At 39.9% G+C, this 22,091-nt stretch overlaps 1 protein-coding gene across 1 annotated transcript in view; it reads right to left on the reverse strand.

The window, feature by feature from the left end:
• Window positions 1-22,091, reverse strand: part of LOC311305386 (exostosin-1) — a 361,957-nt gene that overhangs the window by 16,204 nt on the left and 323,662 nt on the right. Inside the window, exons 8-9 of the mRNA XM_084433068.1 lie at window positions 15,886-15,975; window positions 3,662-3,822 (exon numbers count right to left, since the gene is read on the reverse strand). Of these exons, the coding sequence (XP_084289194.1) occupies window positions 3,662-3,822; window positions 15,886-15,975 (251 nt within the window). The remainder of the gene's footprint in view (window positions 1-3,661; window positions 3,823-15,885; window positions 15,976-22,091) is intronic.

The raw sequence follows: 22,091 nt of genomic DNA on the forward strand, positions 1-22,091 counted from the left end.
GATAAGGATTCAACAGCGGAGCTGGCTCTCTTCACAGGGCTCAGGCGGACAGAGAGAGGTAAGAATTCAACAGCGGAGCTGGCTCTCTTCACAGGGCTCAGGCGGACAGAGAGAGGTAAGGATTCAACAGCGGAGCTGACTCTCTTCACAGGGCTCAGGCAGACAGAGAGAGATAAGTATTCAACAGCGGAGCTGACTCTCTTCACAGGGCTCAGGCAGACAGAAAGAGATAAGAATTCAACAGCGGAGCTGGCTCTCTTCACAGGGCTCAGGCGGACAGAGAGAGGTAAGGATTCAACAGCGGAGCTGGCTCTCTTCACAGGGCTCAGGCAGACAGAGAGAGATAAGGATTTAACAGAACTGATACTTCACGAACCCAAGCAGGTAATAAGGGAAAGATGATAAGGATTTCACCACTAGTTGACTTCCTTCATAGGCCTCAAGCAGACAAAAATACGGACAATGTTTCCACAGCCAGGACAGATTCCCCAATGCCCCCGCAATACACTTTCACTCGTGTTCCACTGTAACCCACACAAATCATCACACGTGATTATATCAATAGACAGCACTGCAAAGTCTCATCACTCACAGAATAGGGCGTTGGCGTGGGATCTGATTCACTGTGCATCACTACAGTCTCCTTGATTTCCCCAATGAAGCGTGGGACTTTCAAACCTTCTCCAAAAAGACAATTTTACATGCCATGAAGTCTCTTCACATTCTCCAAGATATTCCTCATATCGTAATTTAAACAAAGACAGCACTTACAGTATCTATCATCCACAATGGTTCTCCTCTTCACTCTTCCAATTCGATCTCCACACTTCCAAATTCGCCCGAGCACCCGACCGCTGAACACCGCCGACTGGAAAGAAACAACGGACAAAACACCACGCGGCGACGGTGCTATAAACACCCGCTGTCAACAACACCTAGTTGAAAATGTGATACCCTTTTATCCTTCTTCAAACGACAACGTGTCCCAATCGGTGTCGCGTTCGCTCTCTCCTGCACCTGTTTTGAATTATTCATTAATAATTCTCCGTCTTTGCCCGGAGTTCCCGGAACCGGAGTCTTCCGGGTCCCATACCGGAAATACTTCCCCTCGGAAACCTCGGCCGCGATTAAAGGTTCTGCCTCTCCTATATTCGTCACCCCGGTGACATCATGTTGAGGTCTCTGTCTGCAGAGCTCCACCACACAGTGGTGCTGAGTTGTCAGGCTTTTGGAGCCTCTTTGGCCACTGCCTTTAGTAAGCGCCATGGGCCTCCTCTCGCTATAAAGAGTTATTTTAGCCTCTGCTCTTTTTAAGCTTCACCTGCATACAGTACGAATTGATTATGCTTCATCAAGCCTCCTCAGGAAGCTGTTTTCGGCTCTCTGAACCACCTTAGCTATTGCTTAGGCCTGGAGCATTGTTAGGCTTCTTCTCGTTATGACAATGTTCCTGTGAGGCAGTGTTGTCAAGCCGCTGTCTTCTGCGTTTATAGAAACTGCTCTTCAGTGCTCAGCCTGGGGCAGCATCGAGTTGTTAGGCGCACTACGTGCCTCCTTGATGGGAGCTTGACAGGGTAACAATGCTGAGTTGTTAGGCTCTCTTGAGCCTCCTCGGCTGTTCTTTTGATAAAGTGTTGCTAGGCCTACTGTTAGGCCTCTGCTCCCCAGGAGCTCCACCCTTTTCTGGAATTCTGAGTTGTAGAGTCTCTTTGAGCCTCCTTGGAGCTGCCCTCTCCTGAAGACAAGAATTGGATGACATATTTCACAGGTGCCCTTTTATACTCATGGTTGCACCAGTAGTGATGTAATCTGCAGGCTGCCGCCTGCCAATGTCAAGTTCATTGTCATGTTTAGACTCATGCTACAGACAATGGTCACACCAGGGGCATTCCCCATAGCGCTCTTTAGGGGATGCAGTATCTCGTTCCCCTTCTCATGGAACCATGGTTACATAACCTGAGACGTTTTGGTTATTGTGTATGTAATGCCCTGTGAAGAAGATAAGCAAGTAAGCAGATTAAAATAAGCAAAGGATTTTTCTTATTTTTGTAAAGGATTAGTAAACTCAGCTAATCAGGTTGTATTAGCTATGGCAAACTGACTACGGATATTTTCAGATGACACACACTTTAATCCACAGCTGTGCTTGGGTCTCGGAAACAATTGGAACAAATAAAAAGGAACTAAAGTTCATTGCAAAAATTGTATACATTTGTCTCTCTTTTTTTTTTATTCTATCCTACCTTGCAACATTGTGCAACATAATTATTTACGTTGATTAGCCCTCAAAGGCCTACTATTATACTGCAATTATACTGTTTGAAAGTATTTTAAATAAAAATCAATAATACTGTTGAATTCAAGCATTTTCCCAGCTGGTGCTTTTCAACGGTGAGACGGCTACTTGTAATAAGCTAATAAAGATTTTAAATTCACCTAATTATAAAAAAAAAAAATATATATATATATATATATATATATTATTCATTATTGGCCACTTGTTGCAAGTTCTTTTCAGAAGCACATTCAAGCACCAAATAAATAATTGGGGCTTCCAGACAGGACAAAATAAAATTATTTAAAGCTCAATGTTCAATGAAAAATTAGATGTACATCATCATTTGAAGATTACACCGTGTCTAGTTTTATGAAAATAAAATATAAAAATATCCTGGTATAGCGGGACACTCGCATATTTTAGTAATCCTTATAAATTAGCTTTAACACATCACATATTTTAGTAATCATCATAAATTAGCTTTAACACTCAAAATTAATTCTGTGAAAACTGTTTTGAAATGGGACATTGCTTTACCATGAAAACAGTACTTTAAAACCTTTAAATTCTCAAAAAAACTTAGACAAACGCTCATCGGCCACTTCAGAACTGCCTTAATTCTTCATGGCATAGATTCAACAAGGTGCTGGAAACATTCCTCAGAGATTTTGGTCCATATTGACATGATAGCATCACACAGTTGCTACCGATTTGTCGGCTACACATCCATGATTCGAATCTCCCATTCCACCACATCCCAAAGCTGCTCTGTTGGATTGAGATCTGGTGACTGTGGAGGCCATTTGAGAATTGAGTTACTCATTGTCATGTTCAAGAAACCAGTTTGAGATGATCTGAGCTTTGTGACATGGCATACTATCCTGCTGGAGTAGGAAACCGTATCATGGATAACACACATATGGGATTACAGAGGGGGAATCACATCATATGGGCATCTAGCCAATACAAGGGCTGACCGGTTGTGCATACACACAAGTACTGGGCCTGGTGTCAGATGCCTCCGGCGTCTCTGACTTTGTGCGCACAGGAGATTCCCAGAGAGCGCACCAGTACCAAACTGCGTTCTCTTTTGTGTCTTATCGCGCTTGAATGGTTTAAAAGCATTTGCTTGAATAAGAGCGTGATCATATAATGTAACGCTGGCCAAAAAAATGATGAAAAAAACTTCTTTTGAACACGTTAAACTGAAAAAAAAATGCATTGAAATTGTCAACGCATTAATTCTGACAGCCCTAGTTAAAATGCAACTACATATTATTGTTGAAATGTTGAAAAATAGAAGAAAAAAAAAGCAGAATAGAACAGAAAAAAATACATCTTTAGGTCAGTTTTGTCTGTGTTGTATTGTTCTCTGGAGATTACCTGTGGTAGAACGCAGCTCCTGTGAGCACCATGGAGTATTCGTTGGTCCATTTAGAAGTATAACCCCACCTCCCCTTCCCACTGTCCCAGTAATGGCTGCGTGCTGGGTAGCCTACAATACGATCTGGAAAACTTTGCCATACAATGAAGGCAAATTCCACCTGCAAACACAGAGAAGTGCACAATTTAGATTACAAAAGTTCTGAAATAAACTAAAGTAAATAAAGAAGTTTCATTTTTGGTTTTCCTTTAAGAACGAAGACATAATGTTCCTGTCCATCATCTCTTCAGACTTAAGATAAAAAACAAAGTGAACACACTGCTTAAGAAACTCACCAGAGGAGATTAAAGAAGTAGAATTAACAAAAGCAACATTTGCTCTCTTGATTGAGTCTGTTGAAAGAACTGTCATGGGCTAACTTCCAGTGAGATAAATGATCAAAAGAGCCAATGGGAGTTAAAAGCGAACAAGCCTTTTTTAATTCATCTCTTTATTTATAGCCTTGGATTTTCTAATGCCTTCAGACTTGCTTCAACGTCAACACAACTGACTTGTCTGCATGCAGGGGATGAGAGCCATTCTTGCTCTGTCAAAGTCAGCGTGCGCACATATAAAAAAATGAACCCTCAAATCAGAAGAAAAGGTTGCAAACGTCCCCCTTAATGTTACAATAGATTAATCGCTGCATTAGTCGTAGACTCTGAGCTAGATTTATGACATCATGCAAATAACGTGGCTGTAAGGAATTACGGCTTTAAGGCGCACCATTCCAGCAATGCATTGTGGGTGACACAATGAAATTTGCTGCATTCATTATGCGTACCGGACCTTGATTATGGATCTGAGTGAGTGGGAAAGATGAATGGCAGATAGAATCACGGCTGCTTTTTTCAAGAAGAACGGCACTCTATTATAATGAATGTAACTAATTGTCTAAAACAATTTTTTGGTGTGAAATTTGTGCCAAACAAAAAAGGTCAATACTGAAATGATGCATTAAGCATCACTCACACAGGAGTCACTTTCAAATCAAGACAAACATGACGTGGGGAAAAAGAAGTTAAAAGTTACGAATTCGTTTCCACAACATATTATTTTGTTCCCTTTTTTTAGGTAAACTTGGCCATGCTGTACTAATCAATTCCTTTGTTTTAGTCAATTAATAAGTCGTTAGAAACACATTTTTTATTGTAGCCATGATATTTATTTATTTTCCCTCGCATGTCATGTGCAAGGCCCTGTCCGTTCACTCCTTTAGGGAAAGGGGGTTAGATTAGTAACCTAGACTCTCCTATTCAGTCAGTCACGTTCGACGTTACATCGAACTGACGTCATGGGGTCCCTATGGAAAAGCGCCATAGCCACTGAACTGTGTTGCGAGTGTTGGAGACGCAGATGCTGGCAAGCTTCCGTGTACCCTTTTGGCAACTGCTCTCACTATGTCATAACATACCCAGCGCCACATGTAAGCCCAAGGAGGTAGTCCTCCATACCGAAGGGGACGGAATGGACAGGGTTTACTCTGGGGATGGTCGAAGCTGCTCTTCCTACCCCAGGCAAGAGTGCACTGGAACTCAGTTCCCATTGTTTTTCAGCCATGACCACAACGCTGGGGAAACGTGTCCAATCCAAAAGGAGGGGAACACTACGGAGACCACACCCGGCCCAAAGGAAGTAAACGTGTGGAGGTTACACATAGGGACTGACCCGTGGGGCAGTGCTACATATGGAAGATCTCTGCGGTAGGTCCTCCCTAGCCAGGGAGGGCTACTACCGGTGGAGAGACAGGGTAGAGCAGAACCACACAGGGAAAGACACAGGTTTACCGTCAGGGGAATGCCAAGGCAATGGTATCCACTATCCAGTTGGTCAACCTCTGTTTGGAGACAGCCTTTGTCTTCTCATGGCCAACCAAGGGCTCAATTTTGTTGACAGCTCTGTGTGATAGCCTCATATACATCAATCCGAGCACCGTGATCGTGGCTGCGGATGCCATATGCCCCTGGAGCCTCTAAAATTGCTTCAGTTGAACCACTGTCTTCTTCCTGAAAGTATTCAGGCAGTTCAGCACCAACTGTGCGCGCTCGATGGTTAAACATGCTGTCATAATGACCGAGTCCTACTCCACACAGAGAAAAGAGATGCTCTGCACGGGGGAGAGCTTGCTCTTTTCCCAGTTGACCCGAAGCCTCAAATGGCTAAGGGGCCTGAGCACCAGGTTCCTGTGTTCGCATAACTGATCCCAAGACTGGGCCAGAATGAGTCAGTTGTCGAGATAGTTGAGATTGCGAATGCCCACCTCCCTGACTGGGGCAAGGGCAGCCTCTGCAACCTTAGTAAAGACGCGGGGAGACAGGGACAACCCAAAGGGTAGGACCCTGTACTGATATGCTTGACCCTCGAACACAAAGTGTAGAAACGGTCTGTGTCGAGGAAGAATCAAGACATGGAAGTACGCATTCTTCAGGTTGATCGCTGCAAACCAATCCTGGGAGTGAATGCACATGAGATCTGTGTGAGCATCTTGAATGGGAGCCTGTGAAGGGCCCGATTCAAGACACGCAGATCAACGATTAGCCATAACCCCCGCCTTTCTTGGGTACAATGAAGTACAAACTGTAAAATCCTGACTTCATCTCGTTAGGAAGACTGCAATATCCGCTCGCAGGAGAGGGGCGTCCTTGCCTGCCACAGAGGTAAACAGGGCGCTATATGTATATATGGACGCTGAACCTGGGGGGAAGCCTGGCGAACTGAATCGCATAGCCGAGTCTGATTGTGCGAATGAGCCAACGGGAAGGACTAGCCAAGCTCCCAAGCGCCGTACGAGTGGTAGAATGTGGAGAATCTTTAGTTCCGTTTTATTTCTGTTCCGCCGAGCAGGCGAACAGGCTGGGGGCCAGCCCGTGGCATCTTGGTGGCAGAGTCACACCGGGGCAGGATGTGCTTTATGGCCTCCGTCTGCTTCTGGACTGCCGAGAACTGTTGGGCAAAGTCCTCGACAGTGTCGCCGAAGAGGAAAGTGAATTTTGTTAGCCAGGTCCAATCATAGTTGATATTCTTGGCCCACCAGAGTGGACATCTTCTGGCTGAGGGTCCGGCTTGCAAATCTCACTGGCCAATGTTCATTTGCTCATTTTGTTACCACTTGGAGGTGATTGGATGTAATGTCGAACGTTACTGACTGAATGGGAACTATAACTTTCTAAGCTACAAGCTACACATTATCTAATGGAGTTTAAGGCGAGACACGGCAGGCAAAAACATATTTTTTTTTTTACTGGTCAATTTTGAGATTTGGGGATATTTGTCTTCAATAACATGTCTTCTTTCAGACTTGTGTTGAAAAAAGGTCAGAAATACACATTTAGGTCTTTATTTTATTACACTTTGTCTGTTTGCGTCTGTAGATTTCTCATAAATTCAACAAAAGTTTGCGTTCTTAATCAATGTGCTGCAGCTGTTATAGTCCCCCATGATAAGCACCGGAGCCCCCGGGTACTTAGCAAGCATCGAGTTAGCCTCTTCAGCCACCAGCTCAGATGCTGTCTTGGTGTTAACGTTTGGGGGGATATAAACACAGCTAGACACAACAGTGGGGAATTCACGGGGGAGATAGTGTGGGCGCAGTGATACAGTCAACATCTCCAGATTGGGTGTACATATCTTTTGATGGATTTTGATATTAGTACACCATCTGTCGTTGATGTAAAAACAGACACCTCCCCCTCGCGTCTTCCCTGATTGAGCCGTTCTGTCCGACCTTATGATGGTGAAGCCGTCCAGGGCTACCTCGTTGTCAGAGATCGCCTCGTCCAGCCAGGTTTCGGTCAAGGCGATAATGCAGATGTCTCTGAAGGCCCTTTCCAGACGGCATCGGGCATGTAGCATGTCCATTTTGTTGCGGAGGGACCGGACATTTGCCAGGATGATGGAGGGAAGAGGTGGTTTGAAGGGACATCTTCTTATCCTGCTTCGGATTCCTCCCCGTTTGCCCCTTTTTCTGGGTCGGAGCTCCGGGGGTACGGCCGCCACGGGCTTGATGTTACTTGGCGGAGAGTCCCGTAATGATAGCAGGTCTTCTTGGCTGTAGGTGAGTAACTCTCCATCTATCACCGGTTGCACTGTAAGGCCGTCGCAGATAAACAGTTGTCTTGTAAACACCAGCACAATCAATAATGTAAGAGTTTTTGCCATAGTCGACAAATCGGGGACACAAGACGAGACAAGACAAACTTTAGACAGAACTTAGACAAGCCGTGGAGCTCGGACGAGACGCGTACGGACGCTCGGACGAGACGCGTTCGGAAACTGTGTTGTCGCAGCAGAGCATGCGCCAGAGCCATGTTGAGCCAGAGCCATGTTTTCTTTCATATTGTGACGCACATCCAAGTGAAACATTGTCGTAAAAGAAAAAAAGGTATGGTGGGGAATTGGTTCAATCCATCGGTTGTTGATTGGATGGAGGCGGATCTGAATGCAAGTTTAGAGTCAATTGTATGAAAGGGCTGGAGTGAGTAATTAGTCACATGAATTTTGTGGCTCAGATGATTGACTTAATTATTTTTTTATTTTTTTAAACACTCTCCAAAACTTGAGTTCCCACAAGCAAAATTGGGGATCCAATTGAGATGAATGGGAATGCTAACATTTGTGGCAAGCGCACATACAGTCAGAAGTGCAATAAAGACAAAATGGGAAAACAAACATACAATAGATAAAGACACAAATTCACCTGTGGAAATAAGCACACACTAGATTAATGCTGTAATTTATATTACTCTGTCATTGTACTATAACAATTATTACCCTTTCTGGTCAATTCTTCAGGCCATTAACTGCAGCACAGACATCATAACCCATGGGCTCTGCTTTGCCGCTGTTACACCACACATGTACCTACAGTCTAATGATGCTTGACGCACAAGAAAAACTCAACCCCTATATTACATTTCCCATTTTAATAAGCTAGTTAATGAGTTGAAACAATGCAATTATCAATTCCGTGGAGCCATAGCGCTGCACAGTCTTAAAAAAAATTAAACTGCTACTGCTAAATATGCCATATTCTCACAATCTCAGCACTATTCAATTAAAACCCTCTCAAACGCTTAAAGGGCAATTACTGTGGCAGATTACTGTGCGAAACGAGTAGAAGCTTCTTTCCAAATGTTGCTGGATTTGTCTAAAGCCACAAGAGCTTCCACACTGAAACTGAGACTCATTAAACTTTTGTAATACGGGTTCTGTAATCTTGTACCACTATAAAAGTTAAGTGGATATTCTGGCCAGGCAGAGGTAAAGATGTACTAGCTGCAGTTAATAAAACATCAGTTTGTTGAATTATGAAGAGCAGGTTTCAAACACACACTGAGCTTTGTGTAATGAACTTTAGAAATTAGAAGCTTTCTACATCTGATTGTGATTGGATGAATTCTCCCCGCTTGTAACACTGAAATGGAATAATACCTTACAACATCATCAGATTTTTATAGTACTATTATACCATTTTTGTACTAATATATATATATACAGTGAGGAAAATAAGTATTTGAACACCCTGCTATTTTGCAAGTTCTCCCACTTAGAAATCATGGAGGGGTCTGAAATTGTCATCGTAGGTGCATGTCCACTGTGAGAGACATAATCAAAAAAAATAAAAAAAATAATCCAGAAATCACAATGTATGATTTTTTTTACTATTTATTTGTATGATACAGCTGCAAATAAGTATTTGAACACCTGAGAAAATCAATGTTAATATTTGGTACAGTAGCCTTTGTTTGCAATTACAGAGGTCAAACGTTTCCTGTAGTTTTTCACCAGGTTTGCACACACTGCAGGAGGGATTTTGGCCCACTCCTCCACACAGATCTTCTCTAGATCAGTCAGGTTTCTGGGCTGTCGCTGAGAAACACGGAGTTTGAGCTCTCTCCAAAGATTCTCTACTGGGTTTAGGTCTGGAGACTGGCTAGGCCACGCCAGAACCTTGATATGCTTCTTACAGAGCCACTCCTTGGTTATCCTGGCTGTGTGCTTCGGGTCATTGTCATGTTGGAAGACCCAGCCTCGACCCATCTTCAATGCTCTAACTGAGGGAAGGAGGTTGTTCCCCAAAATCTCGCAATACATGGCCCCGGTCATCCTCTCCTTAATACAGTGCAGTCGCCCTGTCCCATGTGCAGAAAAAAACCCCCAAAGCATGATGCTACCACCCCCATGCTTCACAGTAGGGATGGTGTTCTTGGGATGGTACTCATCATTCTTCTCCCTCCAAACACGTTTAGTGGAATTATGACCAAAAAGTTCTATTTTGGTCTCATCTGACCACATGACTTTCTCCCATGACTCCTCTGGATCATCCAAATGGTCATTGGCAAACTTAAGACGGGCCTTGACATGTGCTGGTTTAAGCAGGGGAACCTTCCGTGCCATGCATGATTTCAAACCATGACGTCTTAGTGTATTACCAACAGTAACCTTGGAAACGGTGGTCCCAGCTCTTTTCAGTTCATTGACCAGCTCCTCCCGTGTAGTTCTGGGCTGATTTCTCACCTTTCTTAGGATCATTGAGACCCCACGAGGTGAGATCTTGCATGGAGCCCCAGTCCGAGGGAGATTGACAGTCATGTTTAGCTTCTTCCATTTTCTAATGATTGCTCCAACAGTGGACCTTTTTTCACCAAGCTGCTTGGCAATTTCCCCGTAGCCCTTTCCAGCCTTGTGGAGGTGTACAATTTTGTCTCTAGTGTCTTTGGACAGCTCTTTGGTCTTGGCCATGTTAGTAGTTGGATTCTTACTGATTGTATGTGGTGGACAGGTGTCTTTATGCAGCTAACGACCTCAAACAGGTGCATCTAATTTAGGATAGGAGGGAGGTGGAGGTGGACATTTTAAAGGCAGACTAACAGGTCTTTGAGGGTCAGAATTCTAGCTGATAGACAGGTGTTCAAATACTTATTTGCAGCTGTATCATACAAATAAATAGTTAAAAAATCATATATTGTGATTTCTGGATTTTTTTTTTAGATTATGTCTCTCACAGTGGACATGCACCTACGATGACAATTTCAGACCCCTCCATGATTTCTAAGAGGGAGAACTTGCAAAATAGCAGGGTGTTCAAATACTTATTTTCCTCACTGTATATATATATGCAAAGCTTATAAGTTGTGCCACTGAGTCTAATAGTGATAGTGAGCTAGATGTAGGAAATTCATTCATATATATAGTACAACTTACCCCACTGCTTCTGGCACATAATAATTCATGACTAACCTTTACTTATGACTAATGGTTTTATACCATTTTATGATCACTTTTCTCAACTACAGGCAGGTGTACGGATCTTTGTAATTGTATGGCCACATGATAAACAATTCTCTGTCTCATACAAGATTCACAGTTGTATAAATCTAAATAATTTTTATCTTTCTTTCCTTAAACTTCCCCCTGGAATTAGGATAGTGTCAGAGAGTCGTGATTTTGCTAACTTCTACTGTTGGATGATTCAACATAATAAGACTTGCACCATCAGAGGATCAACACAATCTTTCAAGATCCAACTGCAATGTACATTCCCTCACAAGATTAATTCCCACATTGTTTTTCTCCAATCCCTGCCTAGGAATTTACAAACAAGCTTCATATTCCCATAGACTCTGCCAGGAAAGCTGGCCAAAAAATGTGTTTCTTTTGTTTTTACCTAGAAAATGCCCTACAACCTGTAAACTGCAAAGGGAGAATTATCCTTGCGTTGCCAACAAATCCTTTCTGGCCTTTGGATCATCTCAGCCTTAATCAAACTTAGACATACGACACTCTAATCATCACAGCACCCTGTCTGTCTGAGAATAAATAAATCCCAGAATACTTCACATTGCCTGAAACATCTTTGCCAGATGGTGCAGCCATGTTTTGTGAATTGGCACAGCAGCCAGACTGATTTGCATATCACAGCTCGAGGAATGATAGTTGTTAACATTTATAATCCTTTTAAATAATAATCACTCCAGATTTGGCCAATTTGCTGGAAAACTGGAATATCATTCAGGTCTTTGAAACATTAAACTATTCTGTGACACTTTATTTCTATATAGACATAAGTAACTTTGCCACTACATGTCAACTAACTCTCAGAGTATTCCACTGATAAAAATGATTCTGTGGTGAAGTAAATACTACAGAAAAACAAATGTAATTTCAAACCTGAATAAGTTAGTTCCGGCAATAATTAAAAAAAGTATACATTCTATATTAGTACTCAATTTAAGATTGTAGAAATTCAAGCGTAAATATCAACGTTATAAAATTAAGAAAACTGACTCAACTTTCTGATACTAGTGTTGCCATCATGCACTGCATTTCCCACTGTTTTCCAGCTGTTTTACACTGTTTTATCATTGCTTTATTTGTTAGGTTTAGACACTTGCTGTTTTGTGACATCTGGAGTTAATTGTCTACTCAAAATGAGCCATTCATTCTCAAAAATGATCCATGTGTACTGTGTACCAAGTATTGAGATCTGTGTTCGAGTAGGTACAGAATAACTTCTATTATGTAGATATGTTGTCCACAGTAAACTTCAACTACGTAAAAATTACTCAACAAACTTTAAATGACCAAGCTAGAGTTTCTTATTTTCTTTGTTAATTTTACTTAACTTAGTTAAGTAGATTTTTCTTAATTCCATATGTGAATTTTACGTAAAAATATGCTTGCTAAAACGTGCAAAAGAAAACTTTTATTTTACTTCATCAATCAAAACTAACTTTAGCTGGACAATAACTTTATCCTAGAGCTGCTGTAAAGCCAAAACAATCTCTGTTACCGTAATATTCCTGTTATCACTGTAAAGCTGCTTTTAAACAATTCATATTGTTAAAAGCGTTATATAAATGAAGGTGACTTGACTTGATTTGACTTATTGAAAAAAAAAAAAAATCAGTGTAGTAGCCTGCTTATATCTACTAACACTTTATTTTGATGATCCCCAATATACATTTTGGAAGTACACTGTTTGGAAGTAACTTTGCAAGCACGTCAACTTATTCAACTAACCATAACCTAACAGTCTACTAATACTAAGCAAAAACCAGCTCATTTTAATGTAAATTAGGCAATTTGCATTGAGCTATTACCAACAAATGAACACAGGTGGTAAATGAAATTGGTTTAGGCTATCTCTAAAAGAAATGTTTAAGTGCACTTTCGAGCGATCATGGCAGTGGTAACTAGCAAGGTGAGGAAATTGCTAGTGCCAAAAGGGACCATTTGAACAAGAAGTTTGTTGTTTCATAAAATGAGATTAAAAATGAGATTATTATTAAATGACACTTATAGAATTATAGGCTACTATTTATATATGTTTGTATCGATATCATGTGTCTGTTCAACATAATTTCTTTAGTAAATCGGGTGCTGAACCAATACATTTTATCATGGTGCAATTCATTCTTTGTGAATCTTTAATTAAACAGGAAATTAAACCAGTTTAAATTTGGCTGATTATATAAAGCAAGAGTAAATTACATTAAAACACTTTTGTGACATGTTAGGAGCATGTTCGAATTAAGTTATTTGATGATTATTTTCACACCATGGTCAGTGTAAATACTGGTCTTTCCTCAAATATGATGTCAAACACGTCCCTTGACTTTTCAGTTACCAAAACAATTTAAATATTAAAGAAACTTTGGTTTCTGTAGGTTGTGTAAACTCACGAAGACAAAGGAACATCTATATAAATGTATTTAATGACAAACTCAGAGACATCAGAGAGGTAACTCCAACATACACAACCAAAAATCAACGAGAACGGACAGAGAATGAGGGAGAACACAAGGTATAAATACACAGGGACTAATGAGTTAACTAATGAGATGACAGGTGAACTAAATGACAAATCAGACACAGTGTGAAAATGGGTCACAGTGCAAAACACAATGAAACATAACATAACTGACAAACCCCAAATAAAATCTATCATTCTATAGAATTAAAAAAAAAGCACTCTATATTGCACTCTATATTGTCCTGAACGTTACAAATGATGAGGTTGTAAAAATATATTCAAATGAAAGAAATTCTAATTAAAATAATTATCTATTTGTATAAAAAACTGTAATTAAATAACAAAAATATGCTTGACTCTATTCTGTTGTATTGCTTTCTTCAAAAACATACCTGAAAAAATAAACAATTTATACAAATTTTAATTTTTTATTGTTAATAAGTAAAATACTAAAAGAAAGAAAATAAAAGTACTGTACTTCAAGGTCAAGTTCAGTGTACATGGAAAAATATGATTTAAAGGTAAATGCATTTAGTGCAATCAATTGCGTTTTGAAATGCTTTTGATACTGTCTTAGTAAATTCAGTTGTGCATGATGTTAACAAATATTTACCATCAGCTTTTATGAAGTTGAAGTTGAAATCAAAAGCATTAAGTCAGAAATTCACCATATTTTGAAAATGACCCAGGCCTGCCTCTCACCAGGATCAGGATACAGACGCATACCAACATCTTTTTGTAAGTTTGGACATCAGAGTAGAGATGGCCTCTCTCTCTCTTTCTCTTTTCTTTGTCTAGCACATATTTTTGTCTGATTAAATTATACAGCTGAGAGAAATTAAAAATGAGCCCAGCAGGCTGCTGATGCTGCAGTGTGCAAATATCATCTCTTCTCTCAGGGAAAATGAAGACAGAGAATTGACATTAACAAAGTGCAGTACAAACACAAAATATGCCAGCAATGGACAATACATGCAGCATCACAAATACCACTGAATAAAAGAGAATATAATGAGGTGGGAAAAAAAAGACAGGACAGAGGGAGTAAACTGACGCTACGTTTACATTAGTGCGTTTTCGTTTTAAAACCCCAAACTTTTGCTACGGTTATGCCTAGCATCCACACTACTCCAGAGTTTTCAACCCTTAAAAACTTTTGGAGTTTTGGAAACGCTGCAGACCTCGTTTTAGTTTGAAAACTGTTCACCAAGCTTACGATTAAAATTTTTGAAATTACCAATGAAATTTGACAACAACTGTCTCATAAATTTTGTTTCTAAACGCTCCAATCATGACAGAAAACAAAAATTTTCAGGCTGGATCAAGCTGATGCGCATGTGCAGTGGAAACGCACCTGACAGTTTAGTAACCGGAGCTTCTAACAGCAGCTGCAGTGATGCGATTACTTTAACAATCGGTGACTGGCTCTTATTTAGAAGGCGGGACTTATTCCGCCATATTGAGCGTTGCACTTTTCCCCATTTAAAACAATACGAGTGATGCATCTTGTGTTATTCTATAGCCTTTGCCATTACGCTCCAGAAAAACAACAACAACAGACCAGCCTCGGCAACCGTGTAAACAATAACATGGAGACGGAACTGCAAGCTTTGCTGACTTTTTTTTTCCTTTTTAGAAGTGATTGTGCAGTAAAGCCGGGGACACACTTAACGACTGTAAGGCCGATTATGAATGTAATTCGATACGTACGACTGATCTTGCCAAAACGCGCCAGAGACAGTTGCGTTCAATCCGTGTTCACAGTTGGTGTTTCAGATCTGCTCCAGTCGTTAGAAACAGTCTGTAAATATGTTCAGTTCAGTCTTAAAAATGTTTCAGCTAGTCGTTAAGTGTGTTCCCGGCATTACACGCTGCATATTTTAGGATAATACTGCAGCTGCCTACATGCGCAAGAGGCAAGCTATTACTAGAGTAATCGGCAACTGTTTACATTGTATGTAATACAGTATTTTTATGCGCTTGCCTAAGTGTGCATGAATGGTCATGAGACATGCATTTTTGGTCGTGTAGTGTGGACAGAGATCTTTTCTGAAACGAGGTGCAAACGCCGTTATGGACGACGATCGTTTTCATTTTAAAACAGTGTGTCAAAACAAAAACGCACTATAGTGTGGACATAGCCTAAGAGAGTGAATGTTTATGTGTGAGAGAGAAAGAGACCATGAAGCCATTAGCTTGGCAACAAGCTAAAACTCCACTGAAATAAGTAGTTTACTTTGCAATGTATGTGAGAAGTGCTATTTCAAAATGATAATTATATTTATATTATATTTATATTTCAATTATAATGTCAATTTTGTCACTTGATGAAGGTTTGGGATTCTGAATGACAGAACCATGAAGACCATATGATATTCCTTAACATTTCAGTTAACCTTTATAGTAATGCATGAATGTGTGATTTCTCACCTCATTGGTGGACAGAACCGAGTCCTCGTCCAGACTGAGAACTGCATCAGTTTTGATAGCTTGATGAGGGAAAAAACGGCCACTCATCGTCTGAGGGGAAACAGGAAGTGACATTAGTGATTCATAGATTTTCACCACAGGTTCTGGTTGAAATTATTTAATTTACACAATTATTATTTAATTTTTTTGACTTTGCAGTACTTTGTTTAATAATGTATTTATTAATATAACTTTTCTTTGGCATCCTTGTCAATCATCGCCTACAACGCCTGTGACATCTGTTTGTGTCTTATCTGTTCATCAAGGGAACGTCACAATAGTTGAACATCTGCCAGAACGATATGTTAATTTACACCTTGCGACTGGAAAAAGGACATAAAAAATGAAAAGGGTGTAGTGAAACTTTTATGTCATTTGAGGTTATTGATCATCCACTTTAATGGTGGATTGCTGAATTTACTGTAACATGGACTGTAAATGTAACAATTCTAATTGCGTCCTCAAAGACACATAGTTTGTCCACCAATGCATTTGTGTCTGTATACCAGAGTCAATATTTGTGTGTCTCAGGGTGACAATTGAGTGTGCCATTTGGCTCAAGGAATTACTATTTATTTTCTACTAAATTCTAGGGTTAAACTTTAGACATTCTGTTGACAACAAATAACGGTACACTACACCTACATGTCAACTACCTCTCATAAGAGTTTTAGGTGAGTATTTATAGACTGTTAGGGATAGGGTTGGGGTTGATAGGATAAATTGACGTACTTACAGTCAGTATGCCTGATGGGGAACATCACAATAAAGTGTTAGCAGATTTTAAGCCAACAGTCTACAAATACTCTGATGACTGGTAGTTGACATATAATAAGAACTTCTATATTCAGGTTCATAATTAATGTGAATAATGTATAATTCATTCTGAAGTGAAGGTCATAATAACCCACTAGTAATGACTCAAGAATAACTAAATCCATCCAAAGGAATTACTAATTATTTGGATCAGCATTCTAAGTGAAAAACATAATAACTCTAGTAATGACTGAAATATTGTAAGATTTTTATGTAATGAATGACTTAAGTGTTACTACATCCGTCTAAAGGAATTACTAATTATTTGGATCAGTATTCTAAAGTGAACATCATGATAACTTTCTAGTAGGGCCGGGACTCGATTAAAAAAATTAATCTAATTAATTAGAGGCTTTGTAATTAATTAATCGAAATTAATCGCATTTTAATTGCATATAAATTATGGCTGTCAATCAATTAAAAATAATTGTGTTGAACATGTTATTGAAATAATGTTCAAATGTTCAAAGGGTGAGCATTGAAATAATTGTGCCTAGCAAATAATCAATACAATACAATTGAACATTATTAAATTATTGAACATTATTAAATTATACATTTGATATTAAACATTAAATTATAAACATTATTTACACTTGCTTTACAGGTTTTTAACATTACTTCGAAAATGCTGAAATTTAAAGTTTGAGATGTTTTTCATCTGTTTTAGAAAGTATTTTTAGACTTTTGTTTTTTCAGAATAAAACTTGTTTTACAATCTTGAGCATGTGTTATATTTTTATTAAATGTGTTTAATTAAGCCATTGCTGCAAGTAATTTGACAGTTAACAATATTTTAGTGTACAGTTAATCACAAATTCAGTCAGAATTGTCATGACTCATTATCCCATGATGAAAGGTAATACGGTGAAACATCGTCACGATATCAACGTTGATTCAATTTGCAAAACCGAAGCATAATTCATCATTGGTTCAACAACGTCGACATACAATCTTTATTCACCCATATTGAAAGAAGAGACGGTGAAACAACGTCACGAAATCAACAATGAAACAACGTCACGATTTCAACGTTGATTCGTTTTGCACAATCGAAACATAATCCAACATTGATTCGACCTTGGTCCCTTACGTTCACCGGTGAATCAACGTTGAAATGCCGGCTGTTTTTTATAAGTAAATGTTCCAATCAATGATCCAGGCAGCGCCAGCGCGTTCTCGTCTCCCTCCTTCATTTTACAGTCGAATTGTGGCTAGAACGGCTCCAGGTTCAAAGGTCAATACGGAATGGATTAATCTGCGTTATTTTTTTTAACGCGTTATTTTGTCTCAGATTAATTAATCGAAATTAACGCGTTAATGTCACGGCCCTACTTTCTAGTAATGATGGAAGCTTTTGAGGTTTTTGTAAGGTTTTGGATAGTAATTCCTTCCGATTGATTTGGTTACACCTGAATCATTACTATCCAAAACCTAAGACTCATTTTTTTTTTGTCACGACTGATCAGAGAATGACTGATTTCCAGTCAAAAGTACTGAGAACAGGTTTTCTGTCATGTTTCACACAAAACACAACTCTAGAGCAGATGCTAATGGCTAGTATGGCAGCGCCGCTTAATATTAGCCTGCACATTTTCCAGACTCGCAACTGCATTCAGTGACAGTATCAAAAATGGCGATGTCCATAACATTGCAAGTTTTATCAAAATTGACAGCGTGTTATTAAATAAATAAGTCGAGTCATGAGTTCATCCATCAAATATTTTAAACAACCAACAATGACTTTAAATGCTTAGTAACCGCCCAACTTCAAAGATCTTACAGATTTTCTCTAGGGTCTAGACTGATCGTAGAACACCGTCATAGCAAGTCATGTTTAGCGAATAGTGCAACTTTGTGATATCAATGATAGAGAGCAAGAGGGCTGTGTTTTCCCATCATTCCCTTTGTCAAGTCAAGTCACCTTCATTTATATAGCTGTCATGATTCCTGTCTTGTGTATCCCTTGTCTTGTGTGGAATTTTGTTATGTCCTGGTTTGTGCCATGTTTTGTAGTCCTCTGTAGTTTTTCTTGTTGATTAGCTCCTGATTGTTCCCAGGTGTGTCTTGTTTGCCTATCACCCCTTGCGTATATATACCTCAGAGTTTCTCATGTTCTTTGTCTGGTGTTGTGCTTCTATGGATGTTATGTGTGTGCTTGTTGTCAGTTTTGTTTGCCTTCCTTTCCCATGTCTGTATTTTTCAGTTTTGCCTGGATTTACTTTTATTATGTTTGTTTGAATAAATGTTTACTGCATCTGGATCCTACTCTCGTTCCTCTGAAACAGCTACCGTAACAATAGAGATTTTTACAATACAAATTGTAGATGAATGCAACAAAGACTGTTTTGGCTGTACATCAGCTCTAGAAGAAAGTCATTTTCTAGCTTAAGTACGTTTTTAATTGATTCATTTTCGTTGTAAAAAATCATTAGTTATTAACTTAGGGGCCGCTTACACAAGACTGTTTTCAACTGAAAACAGAATTTTTTTAATGCATTCTGGCCGTTCATTTACTCGACAACAGGTGGCCTGAGAATGCAAACTTTGAAGTAGGTTTTGAAAGTGATACCGTTATCATCACCATGTAAACTTAAAAAAAGGTGAATCTGTTAAAACGGCGACAGCATGCACAAGCGTGTTACGTGTTTAGTCTATAAGCATGCGCGTTTGAATGCGTATGTGCATCAATCAGACTCAATAAGTCTATAGGGAGTGGATAAACTTTGGATCTTTAAAGATCAAAGTGGGCAATGTATACCAGGGCTGCATTTCTCAAAAGCATTGTGAGCTAAATTTATATTTTGAGCATCGTGAGCTAATCCACTGGCGCCAATGGTTCAATGATGTACAGTGGGTACGGAAAGTATTCAGACCCCCTTAAATTTTTCACTCCTTGTTATATTGCAGCCATTTGCTAAAATCATTTAAGGTCATTTTTTTTCTCTCATTATTGTACACACAGCACCCCATATTGACAGAAAAACACAGAATTGCTGACATTTTTGCACATTTATTAAAAAAGAAAAACTGAAATATCACATGGTCCTAAGTATTCAGACCCTTTGCTCAGTATTTAGTAGAAGCACCCTTTTGATCTAATATAGCCATGAGTCTTTTTGGGAAAGATGCAACAAGTTTTTCACACCTGGATTTGGGTATCCTCTGCCATTCCTCCTTGCAGATCCTCTCCAGTTCTGTCAGGTTGGATTGTAAACTTTGGTGGACAGCCATTTTCAAGTCTCTCCAGAGATGCTCAATTGGGTTTAAGTCAAGGCTCTGGCTGTGCCATTCAAGAACAGTCACGGATTTGTTGTGAAGCCACTCCTTCGTTATTTTAGCTGTGTGCTTAGGGTCATTGTCTTGTTGGAAGGTGAACCTTCGGCCCAGTCTGAGGTCCAGAGCACTCTGGAGAAGGTTTTCATCCAGGATATCCCTGTACTTGGCCGCATTCATCTTTCCCTCGATTGCAACCAGTCGTCCTGTCCCTGCAGCTGAAAAACACCCCCACAGCATGATGCTGCCACCACCATGCTTCACTGTTGAGACTGTATTGGACAGGTGATGAGCAGTGCCTGGTTTTCTCCACACATACCGCTTAGAATTGAGGCCAAAAAGTTCTATCTTGGTCTCATCAGACCAGAGAATCTTATTTATCACCATCTTGGAGTCCTTCAGGTGTGCTTTCATGTGTCTTGCACTGAGGAGAGGCTTCCGTCGGGCCACTCTGCCATAAAGCCCCGACTGGTGGATGGCTGCGGTGATGGTTAACTTACTACAACTTTCTCCCATCTCCCGACTGCATCTCTGGAGCTCAGCCACAGTGATCTTTGGGTTCTTCTTTACCTCTCTCACCAAGGCTCTTTTTTTTGGGGACGGCCAGCTCTAGGAAGGGTTCTGGTCGTCCCAAACGTCTTCCATTTAAGGATTATGGAGGCCACTATGCTCTTAGGAACCTTAAGTGCAGCAGACATTTTTTTGTAACCTTGGCCAGATCTGTGCCTTGCCACAATTCTGTCTCTGAGCTCTTCAGGCAGTTCCTTTGACCTCATGATTCTCATTTGCTCTGACATGCACTGTAAGCTGTAAGGTCTTATATAGACAGGTGTGTGGCTTTCCTAATCAAGTCCAATCAGTCTAATCAAACACAGCTGGACTCAAATGAAGGTGTAGAACCATCTCAAGGATGATCAGAAGAAATGGACAGCACCTGAGTTCAATATATGAGTGTCACAGCAAAGGGTCTGAATACTTAGGACCATGTGATATTTCAGTTTTTCTTTTTTAATAAATGTGCAAACATGTCAACAATTCTGTGTTTTTCTGTCAATATGGGGTGCTGTGTGTACAATAATGAGGAAAAAAATTAACTTAAATGATTTTAGCAAATGGCTGCAATATAACAAAGAGTGAAAAATTGAAGGGGGTCTGAATACTTTCCGTACCCACTGTACTTAGGCTTAAAATGCTTTTGAGAAATCCAGCCCAGAATGATCAAATGCTAATTTGTCAAAACAATGCCTGAATAGCTATTTGTTTATTGTTGAATATATCCAATAAGCTGCATGGACTTAGTCCCTGTTTTACACCTGGTATTAAGATGAGTTTTGGTCGATCGGATCACAAGTAGACGAGGGAGACACATACCCGTTTATATCTGGTGTTTTAATCCGTCTCTTTTGTGCACTTTCAACCACTTCTGTCCTAATTTCTTCAAGGGGAAGGTCTTTGGGTGGGCTTTGGGCTATATGGGCTTTTTCAGATCTTTCGTCCTAATGGACGAAATAAGCTCAAGCAATATATATATGAGACAACGGAAGACTCTTGCACAGAGACAACGGAAAAACATACGGACTCGGAGATCATCATCTTTCGTTTCTGCTCTGACAGCCGCAAGATCACACAGAACTCTGTGAGTGTGTGTTACAAATCAGGAATGGTGAGAGAACATTGTGCTTGGTATGTTTTTCATCTTCAAACTTAGAAGACCAAACTTAGGTCTTCAACTGACAAAGTATAAATCCCATCTGGCTAGCGCACTTCCCATAATGTTTACGCATTAGGTCAGTAGGCTGAGAGTAGGCGGTCTTTTGTGGCTGTTCGAACTCATTCGACCACATGAGTGTTTACACTACAAGAGCAATCTGTTCAAATGTGTTTTCGACTACCTCTGGAAGTGGTCGAAAGTGGACAAGCTCAAAAAGTTTTAGACCCCATTTACACCTGTATTTAGCATCGCTCATGTGTGATCCGAGTGCCGATCTTAATGCCAGGTGTAAACAGGGCCTAACTGACATAAGCAGCAAAGGAAAGTTGTCTCTGTTGAAGACCAAGTTATTAGTCTTAATCTG

This window comes from Rutilus rutilus (assembly GCF_951802725.1).
Source record: "Rutilus rutilus genome assembly, chromosome: 15".
Classification (NCBI taxonomy): Eukaryota; Metazoa; Chordata; class Actinopteri; order Cypriniformes; family Leuciscidae; genus Rutilus; species Rutilus rutilus.